Source organism: Harmonia axyridis, chromosome 1 (genome assembly GCF_914767665.1).
Source record: "Harmonia axyridis chromosome 1, icHarAxyr1.1, whole genome shotgun sequence".
Taxonomy (NCBI): Eukaryota; Metazoa; Arthropoda; class Insecta; order Coleoptera; family Coccinellidae; genus Harmonia; species Harmonia axyridis.
The window spans coordinates 7,754,272-7,766,490 of record NC_059501.1 but is presented as its reverse complement, the minus strand read 5'-3'; the positions used below and the strand labels follow the sequence as shown (position 1 = coordinate 7,766,490).

General features: G+C 33.8%; 1 protein-coding gene across 11 annotated transcripts in view; it reads left to right on the top strand.

Annotated features, from left to right (window-relative positions):
- LOC123672945 (homeobox protein HOX3-like) overlaps positions 1–12,219 on the top strand; it is a 57,016-nt gene that overhangs the window by 18,810 nt on the left and 25,987 nt on the right. The window contains exons 2-6 of one of the 11 annotated variants that reach the window (XM_045607945.1): positions 5,211–5,343; positions 7,687–8,034; positions 8,123–8,198; positions 9,648–9,799; positions 9,862–10,067. The exons of 4 other annotated variants lie outside the window; for them this stretch is intronic. In XM_045607945.1, the coding sequence (XP_045463901.1) occupies positions 7,720–8,034; positions 8,123–8,198; positions 9,648–9,799; positions 9,862–9,933 (615 nt within the window). In that variant the 5' untranslated portion in view covers positions 5,211–5,343; positions 7,687–7,719 and the 3' untranslated portion in view covers positions 9,934–10,067. Of the gene's footprint in view, positions 1–5,210; positions 5,344–7,675; positions 8,035–8,122; positions 8,199–9,647; positions 10,489–12,219 lie in introns of those variants that run through there. 6 more of the 11 variants (XM_045607709.1, XM_045607866.1, XM_045607642.1 and 3 more) reach the window with 6 other exon arrangements.

Below are 12,219 nucleotides of genomic sequence, written 5' to 3'. Positions count from 1 at the left end.
TTTTTGCAACACACGTTTTGGCGTTTGTGTAGACCATAAAGTAATAAACAGAGATAGAGGAAGTATACGCAATTTTTACATGCCCCAACATGGTTAGATTACGTTGTCGGATTGTGATATATTTTCGAATCTACAATTTTACTATATCAATATAAATGTATATTATATTGAATGAAATATATTTATTTGAGTGATTCCTGATTCAATATGCAAATTTGAATACTTGGAATCCGATATTTTTCCTACCTGCTGAAATCCAAGGTTTGGCAACATTTGCTTACCTTGCGTCCCTTGTTTCACGTCTTTCGACACGCTTGAAGTTTTTCTGATATCTTCTTCTTGATAGTGCCAATCCGTTATCGGATATTGGAGACCATTCTGGCTATTGTGACCTTATTAACTGCTGCACGAAACAGTCCAATTGTTGTTTCCGAGAACCAGACTCTCAAATTTCTGAGCCACGAAATTCTCCTCCTGTCGGGACCTCTCTTTTCCTCAACCTTTCCTTGTAGTATTAGCTGGAGAAGGCCGTATCTTTGTTCATTCCGCATGATGTGGCCCAAGATCTCCAGTTTCCTCCTCTTCACGGTGTCAACAATTTCAGTTTTCTTGTTGACTAATATTAGCACCCTCTCATTGGTCATGTGCTCTGTCCAACTGATTCGGAGTATTCTTCTGTAGAGCCACATCTCGAATGCTTCAAGCCTCTTACACGAAGCTTCAGTAAGCGTCCATGACTCCACCCCATACAGAAGCACAGGAAAGACATAGCACTTCAGAAGTCGTATTTTGGTCTTCTTGTTCAGGTCGTGATTCGTGAAAAGTGTTTTCATTTTAATGAAAGCTGCTCTTGCCTTTTCAATTCTACAGCGTATTTCCCTCGAATGATCCCATTCATCATTCAGCGTAGTGCCGAGGTACGAAATTGTTTTGACTCTCTCTACCATTCTGTTGTCGATGTAAAATTGTCCTTGTAATGTGGAATTTTTGCTGACTATCATGAACTTCGTTTTTTTGATGTTAATAGATATACCAAACTCCTGACTTATCCGGACCAATCTGTTCACAAGCCCTTGCAGATCCGAGAGATTATCGCAACATAATACGGTGTCATCTGCGTATCTTATATTATTCAGTTTTCTTCCGTTCACACTGATACCACTCGAAACGTCACGAAGCGCAGTACTGAGAATCTCTTCAGCATATACATTAAACAGCAATGGTGACAGAATGCAGCCCTGTCTTACGCCACGTTTTATGCGGATATTGTCAGACATTTCACCTTTAAAGGTGATCTTTGCTATCTGCTCCCAATATAGATTCTTAATGATGCGTAGATCTTCATCATCTATTCCTATCTTCTTCAATATCTCAACTAACCTTTGATGTTTCACTCTATCAAACGCCTTTTGGTAATCTATGAAACAGGCATATATGTCTGCATTCACATCTCTACATCTCTGAAACAGCACCTGGGAACAAAAAAGAGCCTCCCGAGTACCTGTAGCACGTCGGAACCCGAACTGTGTATCGCCCATGTTTTCCTCACATAACACGTAATATCCTCTGGTGAATAATTTTCAAAAAAGACTTCAGCAAATGGCTCATGAGGCTAATTGTTCGGTAGTCGCCGCATGTTCTAGGTGATGTCTTCTTAGGAATGCCGATGAATGTGGATTTGAGCCACTCAGTTGGAATGACGCCAGTATCATATATCCTGTTGAATATTCTGGTAAGTCTTTTTATATTATTATCATCCAACAGTTTTAAAATCTCTACATGCACCCCGTCTGGCCAGGAGCCTTACCATCTTTCATTGAGCTTAAAGCTTTTCTAGTTTCTTCTTCGGTTATGGATGGGCCAGTATCATAGCTGTGCAAGTGTATGTCAGGTCTTTCATCTTCAAAGAGCTCCTTTAGGTACTGTTTCCACATTTCGACGGTTTTCTGTTTATCTGTGACCCACAGTCCGTCTCCGTCCACCAATTCTGATGACGTTCGATGTTTGTATATTGAGTGTGTGTCAAGATGCCGGAGAGTGCGGATGTCGTGGCAGCCGAGCTAAATAAATTACGAAAAAATGAACTCGTAGATTTAATAATGAGTGCTACATTACCTGAATATGTGACAAATGGAACATTAATTAACTTTGTTAAAGAATTCAGGAAGAAAATTCAACTGAATGAAGATTTGAATAAACAAGATGAACAAAAACAAGAAAATCCAAGAAGTGCAGAGAAAACAGATAATTTAATTTTACAACTTAAGTATTTACAAGAGTTACTAGAAGAGACAAGAGATAAAAACAACATCCTGAAACAAAATAGTTGTTTATTACTGGAAAAAGTACAATATATGGAAGGAAAAAGTCAAAAATCAACAAAAACGCAAGTAAACATTCAAAAAAAAGTCTCACCAATTTTAGTTCACAATGACAGAACAACTGAAAAAGCCCAAGAAAATGATAAAGAAACCTCTTCCTATGCGAAGGTTACTTCTGCTACTGTTCAGAAGATGGCAGCACCAGCTAACCTTAAATCGCCCAGACCACAGAATTCTGATGATATGTCATTCTTGGACGATAAACAAACAACAACAATGGGTTATCAAAAGGAAAACATCGCTGAAATAACAAAACACCCTAATACAGGACGAAAGCAAGAAGAGGATTTCAAGGAAGTCAATCGTGGAAAGAAAAGACGATTCAAAAACCCTGAAAAGAATATTGGAACTGGACAACAAAGTAAAGGATTTTCTGGACAAGAAAGGAAAGTTTGGCTATACATATACAGAGTAAAAAGAAATACAACTACCAATATGATCGAAGATTATATATTAACGAAGGAAGGGTTTGATAAACAAACAATTATGGTAAAAGAAATTCCATCTGAAGAGAACAGCCTGAAGAGATTTGTGTTAACAGCTCCAATAGCTAAAAAAAATGAGATGTACAAACCAGAATTTTGGCCCTCAGGGGTTGGTATAAAAAGATTTAGTTTTTCCAAACACAAAGAACTTACTCAGCAAGGTAAGGATTTTTTATAAGAAAAAAAACACAACTGTCTGAACTACACACCCCAACCAAAAATACAAAGACTAAAGATACAAAAATTGAAAAGAAACAAAACTTAACATTGACACATCTAAATATTCAATCGTTATAAACTTCCCTTAATGGACTGGAGTTAAAGAAGAGCTAGCTGATTTCCTGATAATCTGCGAACCATACAACATTCAAAAGTTTTAAGGAGTGTGCAGACTACACAAATAATTGAGAAATTTGAGGTTTATTTTCGTCTTTAGAAGTATGTTTCATTGTAATTTCATTATGTGAATTAAATTTATGACGTCACTCTTACCGCACAATTGTAAATTTGCTTTAAGAAATAAAACGATTATTATTATTATTATTCCGGCTGCTTCCCTTACCTTCCTATGAAGGTTGAAATTGTCGTGTTTCCTCTCAAGTTCCTCAATCTCTTCGCATTTTTCATCGAGCCAATTTTCCTTTGCTTTTCCTATTTCTCTTCTGATCTCTCTATTAATACCATTATAATCCGCCAGATTTGATTTTGCCATTCTTCTCTTATCCATTAAATTTAATATATGGCCGGTCATCCATGGTTTGTCCCGTTTTTCTCGCTCAGCTCTGAGAAACTGCTTTCCACATGTTGTCATGGCAGCTCCGAAAGTTTCCAACTCCTCCTCTATTGCTTCACTCTGATTCACTTGAGATATTATTTGGTTCAAGTCACACTTAACTCGTTCCTTTATTTCCTCATCTTTCAGAAGTCTCATGTTGTAGTTTATCTGAATCTTTTTCTTTTCAACTTTTTTCAATTTAAGCTTGAAGCCACCGATCAACGGATGATGGTCAGAGCCGATATCTGCCCCAGGAAAGGTCTTTGCCCACAAGCAGCTATTACGAAAACGTTTGTTGATGAGCATAAAATCGATTTGGTTTCTAACTACCCTATGAGGGGTATCTGCAGGCGATTTCCATGTATATAATCTCCTTGGATGTAACTTGAAGAATGTGTTTAGCACAACGAATTGGTGTTCCTCGACGAAATTGTTCAGAAGCTCTCCTCTTTCGTTTCTCTTACCCAGACCATGTGGCCCTACAAGTTCTGCTTCAGGACCCTTACCAATTTTTGAATTGAAATCTCCCATCACCACAACTACATCATTTTTGGGAATAGAATTAGAATTTTTTTCTGATATATTGAGGTATTCATTTCAATATATTTTGACTTAATATGAACCATTGATTCCCTATGAGACGTAAGAAGTGCGTTTTTTGTGCAGAAACTCGCGAGTTAGTGAAATATCGTATCACTGATATGATTTCATTTCCGCGCGCTTCTTGTCAAATTTGATAGTTCATGTTGGGGACAAAATTTACTTACTGAAAATGACATATGCTCCCTCTATCTATGTTTATCACCCTGAGGTGTAGACTATTTTTGAAAACTCGATGATAGTTGGGGATGAGTTTGTTTTGAGCTCTAAATCTCGCTCTCAACGATAAGCTCAGATAGGGCTACCATCTGATGAACTAGTGGAATGTTCTTCAACATTGCGATGTCCAATACTTCTGGGTGACCTAGTTGTGAGTGGCCTATAACAATTTCTTGGGATAATCGTTGAATCACCCTGTATAGCGAGATAATAAATCTGAAAACTCCTCTTGAAATATGTACAATATGAAACAGAATAATTCGCCAATTCAAACCATATAACAATTTTCACGATACAAAATGATGAATACCCCAAAGGAGGAACGACCAACTCAAGAAACCATCCCCCAGATAATATCAATTGATTCCACAAATTCTACAAATCGTACAAAACAACCAAGGATATTATTTTCGAGAGTTCAGTTATCCGAATCAGAGAAGCAATTTCATCTAAACAAATATTTAGATAAGTCAAGTTACAAACGTATAGCTTTAGCTCTACACCTGTCTGAACGCCAAGTCACGGTATGGTTTACAAACAAGCGTTATTGATATATTATCAACTGCCAAATTGTATCATAGATAAAATTTCCGAATAAATAGTTATCTCTTTTGAATAAATTTGTCTACTAAACGTTGAATCTTCCTGTGAAGATAGTTTATCAATGTGAAAACTTGTCTTGAAATCTGTTTAATAAGTATCGGAATCTTTGCAAATTGAACCCCTTACAAAAATAATTACAATTTTCAGGAGGGTACATGATGACTACTCCACAGAATCAACAACAAGCTTAAGTAGTCCCCACACAGATAACACCGAATAACACAACAAAAAGAGCAAGGACAGCTTATACTAAATTTTTCTCAGTAATCTGGTTATTTTTGTATGGTTCTGATAAAGCTATCAACAATTTTGCTTGTAGCTTGAAATGTTTATTTTTTGTATATACACGAAAAATATATCACATTGCTTTTTCTATGGTTCTGATGATATCGACTTGAAAATTCGCAAAGAGGTCTTGAAATTAATATTTCATATGAAATCCTGAAATTTTAACACCATCGGTTTTATGGCACGGAGATATTTTTTTTCATATACTTCTTGAATTTCTTATGGTTTTGACTTTCAACACAAAATTTGGCACAAAGGATGAAATGGATGTCCTTTATTTATAGCCAACTTCCAACTTAATGCGATATGCGATCATGGAAATACTCGGTATTTAGTATTTTTTCCAATATCCTTCCCAAATTTTCAACGCTAGAATTGGTTTCTCATATCAACAAACAATTTCTTAATCTGCAGTTGCAAAAATAATAAGAATACAAAATTTCAAACGGCCATACTCACGGAACTGCTAAATTCAAAATCCAAACCTACCCTGAAAATTTCTGAAATGTTATTTAATTCAAAGATTTCAATTGATTTTTTTATAAAATATCAACTTCTACTTTTATTTGTTTGTAATTCATTTCATATAAAATAATTTTGTGAGAATAAAGTTGAGGGTTTATTCAATTCTTCTCAATTTTGAAAAAATTATCGAAAAGTCATGTATACAATAAACAATTCATATTAATTAATTTATACATTACAAAAGAACATTGATGTTGATAATGATTATGATTTATTAATGATTTGACATTGATTCTTTTTATTCCGTCAATTGTATTAACTGTTTAATTGATAGTTTAATATGTTGTAATTTACACGTATGTCTTCTCTAATAAAATAGAGTAAATTTTATACAGACGTTTATGACATTCACCATCCTCATAGAACATGAATCATTAATCACTAATTATAACATTTTCTTCCATCATTTCTACTCATATCGCAAAATATGAAACAAAATTACAATAAATGGATTTGAAGTAAAGGTTATTCAGGTAAAGATCGGATGGAAATTGATGATCTCGAAATTACTTCAACAGTTCGAAAAATATCGCATATAATATCATGGTTTCAATACAAGTTTTCATGATTTTATATTTTTGAGCAATTATTTGATATTTTGGGCGCTCATACAGGATGAGTCATTGACTCCGAAGATTCCTGAGGTCGAAATAAACACTTTTTTCCTTTAGCATTTTTTCGATTCTGCTCGCTTGAAAAGATATGATCTCTTGAAAATCAAAAAAAAAAAAATAATAATTAGTTATATCTCGCAAATAATTTTGGAATATAATTTTTTATTGGTATGATGAATGTATTCCGAACATAAAGTTCCGTCAAGACTGACTTCTTATCGAAATCAATGGAATATTTCCATGAATATCGTTTAGTGATTTTTGCCTCAAAAAATGTTGTTTTGCAGAAAGATTTTCTGTATCACAATTTTGACCCATAATAGATAAATCCATGACAGGAGAGTTAAAAATACCATAATATATACATAATAATGAAATTTAACTATGAAACTGAAATATTCCCGCCCGATTTAGTTCTACAAGATATGGCAGAAGAACGGATTTGCCATATAATTATTTACAATAAATTTTTTATAATTCTGGTGATCTGATGAATCGCCGAATGAAATATTTTTATGCAAAATCCTATTATTTCGAATGCTACAGAACTGTATATAGTAGTTTATCAAAAGTAACAATAGGTGCAAGTTCAAAACTTCTTGACTTTACGTCAGTGAAATCGGAATAGAAATTTCAAGAAACGAATATTTTCAATTTAAATTTTGACGGCTTATGAAAGACTGCATGAAATTTTTTCATTTCAAAGTCCTATTATTTCAAATTCTTTAGGACTAAATATAGGTATATCTCAAGGTGCAATAGGCGCATAAATGAGCTTTCAAAACTTCTTGACTTGACAGTGGAATAGAAGTTTCGAAAACTAAATTTTTTCAATTTTTTTTTCGACATCTGATGGAATATTTCTATTCAAAATCCTATTATTTCAAATTCTATAGTAGGTACTGTATATAGGTACAAGCGAAGGTGTCATAGGTGCTTAAATGCGTTAAAAACCTGATAACTATGATAGCGAAATACTTATAGAAGTCCGCCAAATGATAAATCCAAATGAATCCTATTGAATAATCGACAAAAATAAACAATTCCATTGAAATGCGAATTTGACACATTATACTTCAGGATAAACGAATTACTATAGGTCCAAAAAATTCTAGTCGACAGCTCCCCCCCCCCCACTCTATGTACCCAAACTCATCAGCTAACTTCCACAAATTTATTCTTCAGATTTTTCGTAGTTCGTGTTTGTGAAGTAACAGAAGTAAATAAGAATGGAAGATAAAGTAAATAGTGTAGTTCACGAAGAGCAAAAAACTGGCGTTGAGGAGATGTGGCCATTAGTGTCCATAGATCAGGGGAATCAGTGTAATGGAGATGGACAGATAAAGTCACCAGTGATAGAACAACACATACAACAGAGAAACGGATACAGTGATTCTGAGATATATAGTGATATTCAAGGAAACGGTTTATCAACTGCCCCCTCTCAGATAACCATAACCCCTATGTGTAGTGAATATCCTGAACAATACGTTAGCTTAGATGACTATTACGATTACAATCGTAACAGTTCTCACCAGCTTCAGGTAAATGATTTCAAAGATTATATAAGATATTTTAAAAGATTTCGTTCTCTATAGTTTTTTTCATATAATATTTTTTCCTTTTTTTCAGGCGGGCAATTGGAACATGTCGACTACATATAGGATGAACGAATACAATAATATCAGAGATGGCAGGCAATTAGGTGGTGAGTACAAATCATCATTTACCTACAAATTTTAAATTTTCTTATATTTGATTAACATCTAACCTGATCCCAATATTTTGAATTTGGTATTTTATTCAGTTATCTCTTCACTAGAAAATATCATTCAACCTACCATTATAAATCAGATTGTAATCAATTATTACTATGAAAGTCCAAAATTTTTTAAAACCTATATCTTCAAATAATAAATATACCTGTATATATGAACCTTTATGTCGACGCTTTTCCAAATTATTCAAATTTATACATAGAAATCAATGAAAATTTACAGTGGAGTATATTTATTCTTCAAGCTTACTCATCACCTAAGTTATAACATTGAGTCAGAAATTTTGGTTGAAAATATTTTGTAGTTTTATAGATATCATAACCTCCAACCTACAAGTAACAAAATTTGCTTGAATCCGTCTCTGTACATTTCTTTGTAGTTCATAAAATTCACGAAAGAGACAACTTTTTGTAGATGAATTTTAGAATATCGCTACTTTTTCATGAAACGTTGTTGAAAAGTGTAACTTTCCATTAGGGATTCGCGGCTCGACTTGATATTTGAGATATTGACTTGATATTCGAGCTACTTGACTTGCAATCAACTCAAGTTCGAGTCAAAAAGTAGTTTTCCAATGTCAAGTCAATTGTTTATTTATCAAGTACTTTACTTGAAAAACTATTACTTGACTTGAACTTGAGTTGATTTCGAGTCAAGCCCAAGTCAAATACCTTGAATATCAAGTCAAACCATGAATCCCTAGTTTTCATAATAATATTGAATAAGAAATATCGAAAAATAGTGAAAAATGTTTCCAAACCTATATAAAAGTTTATGGTAATACTTCGTGTTAAAGTGAATTTAAAATTAGTAGAAATATCACGTTAGATTGAATTATTAAAATTAATAAACATAATTAATTGTCATCGATGGGTCACATGATTATAATTGTTTTTGGTACTGAATATACCTACTGCGTATTCTCAGCGTGATTTTAAGGAAAAATCGAATGAAATACTAAATATGAGTTCTTTTGATTATTTCAAGTAGCTTTTTCATTAACAATGTTATTGTAAAGAATTTATTCGAGTGATTGCCACTTGGAGTTTTGTTTTTATTGTAAAAATTCTCGTTCGCATACCCTTTTATAAAATCTAGCGACTTCTGATCTCCTTTGGACTCAATCCACAATTATACGTCTAATTTCTCTGTGAAACATCGTTTTTTCAATAAATTATTGATATATTATCAACTGCCAAATTGTAACATAGGTAAAATTTCCGAATAAATAGTTATCTCTTTTGAATAAATTTGTCTACTAAACGTTGAATCTTCCTGTGGAGATAGTTTATCAATGTGAAAACTTCCCTCGAAATCTGTTTAATAAGAATCGAAATCCTTGCAAATTGAACCCTTACAACAATAATTACAATTTTCAGGAGGGTACATGATGACTCCACAGCAGCAGCCGCAACAACCTCAAATAGTCCCCACACAGATAACACCGAATACAACCACAAAAAGGGCAAGGACACCTTATACGAGCAACCAGGTGGTGGAACTGGAGAAGGAATTTTTCACCAGCAAATATGTAAGTGAGTCCAGATGCATTAATTTAGCGAGAGCTCTGAATCTGACCGAACGACAAATCAGGATTTGGTTCACAAAGAGGCGTATGAAGTTCAAGAAGGAGCAGAAGAACAAGGGTGGCTCTCTTTCCACTAGTCATCCCAATTCTCCAGACTCGCAACAGAATCCACTTAGGACCAAATGCAATGATACTATGAAGATGCCTCCAGTATACTCAGATTACGCCCAAATGAATCAACATATTCCTTATTTGCCAAGACCGAATCAATACATTGGCAGGGGATACAATAATTGGGCCCCAGATTGTTACCCGGAAGCCCCTGTATATCCCCAAATGGGAAATCCCCCATACTACCCTGGAAGAAACTATCATGGAAGCTATATTCCGAACAATTCCGCTCAAACTATTGCTCATCTTCAGAATGGATCTATGGTTCATGTTGAAGAAGATATTTCGTCCCATTTGACATCCCAGGAACAACAAATTCTGAATGCTATCAATAACAGCAATTGGTTGGATCAAAACTTGAACACCTCATACCCTATACTTAGCGGTGAAACTACCATTACCGACTTGTAATAGCTTTAGCGGGATATACAGTGCGTGTGATAATCACATACTAACATTTAAAGTAATGTTGATATCTGATTATGGCAATTTCAGTTGTTTCTCCTAAATAAATGTGTCTACATCTACATCTATGTCTACATCATGCTTGTGTTCTTGATTATGGTTTAAATTATTTAACATTTAATATTTTATTATTATTAATATTATTGTATAGATCATTGTATATAGCTCTATATTTTTGTAAGATATATATATATATTTAATAATTATTTATGTAAAAAAAATTTTATACTTGAAGAAAACACCCAATTTTACACGATGGTTTATTATTTTCCCCTCTCTCCTAAAATATCCAAATAATTGTTGAAAACAATCATAATCGAGAATCGAACCTATACCTGCCATCCTTCTTGGGGTCTGAGAGAAACATAATTTTTTGCACAAGTTAAAAAATTTCATTTACATTTTTTGATACCATTTGTGGTACGTTTCACTAACGTAAGACCTTTCAGATAGTTAATACATCTATGTATCTACTATAATATTATTTCTTAATGAAGCAGTTGAAAAAATTGAGTTACTGAACCTACTGAACATAATAAACGTCTTTAGCACTTAGCCAGCTGGACATATGGCTCTTTTTCAGAATTAAATATGTATTATATCATTCATAACTCTGAAACTTTCGGGATTAGGCCTTTGGGTAAATATTTCGCTAATTCTGAGGCTAATCCGTTCATTCTGCCACATCTTGTACCATGTGTCAATGGCCTAGTTGCTGAGACACGTTAAGGTAAATTTTAAAGTATCGTTCTAGAATATCGAAGATTCGCACATATTTCATGGTAATATTTTATTATTTTTTGTTGGTACTTGTAATTCTCCTGTCACGGATTTATCTATTATCGTAAGCAAGATGTCTAAAAATCTGGTGTATGGACTGATTAGCTTTTGTTTTTCCTATTTTGAGAATATTTGTTTATGCTTCTGATTGGCTAGGATCGGGTTTTAATTGACGTATCCTGTCAAAATCAAAGGAATAAAGATCGAAATGAAAGGTATGACATTGCGGCGCCGCCACGAAATAAAACTAATATTTTCAATTTGGTCGAATGTCATTCCTTTCAAAAATTGACGAATGCATTCACCATGTTTTTAGACATCTTAATCGAAAGTAATTGCACAAGTGCATCAAAATTACCGATAATTTTGCATGACAGCGTGTTGTCATAAAAACTGCATGAGTTCATTTTCATTTCAGAGCCCGACACCGAAGGCGGAGGGCCTTTTCTCCAAAAATGAAAATGACCGAATGCAGTTTTTCAAAGAAAACACGCTGGAATGCGAAATTATCCGGTCATTTTGATGCACGAGTGTAATTCGGGGGAATATTTCCCGAATAAACTGTTAACTTATCAAAGTGACATAGATTTCATAGATGCCATAGATTCGAACTGTGTAAGATTCATAGAAACTATGCATCTATGAACAGAACAATTTTCGCAGTGCTATTTCGCTTCCTACAATGCAATAATATTATCGCTGTAATTTTCGATAATTGCATTCTATTCACATAGAATTTTTGGCAGAAGGGAAATATTCGATCAAATTTTTGATAGAGAAAACTGTTCAGCCAACCCACATTTTTCAGTGAATTAGTGAAAATAATGTATAATTCTCGTACAGAAGGCTCATTCTACCACTTATTCATTACGTGGGAAAACTATAATGCCATCTGCACTTATATTATAAATTAATATTTCATTTCTAATATTTTTGCAACACACGTTTTGGCGTTTGTGTAGACCATAAAGTAATAAACAGAGATAAAGGAAGTATACGCAATTTTT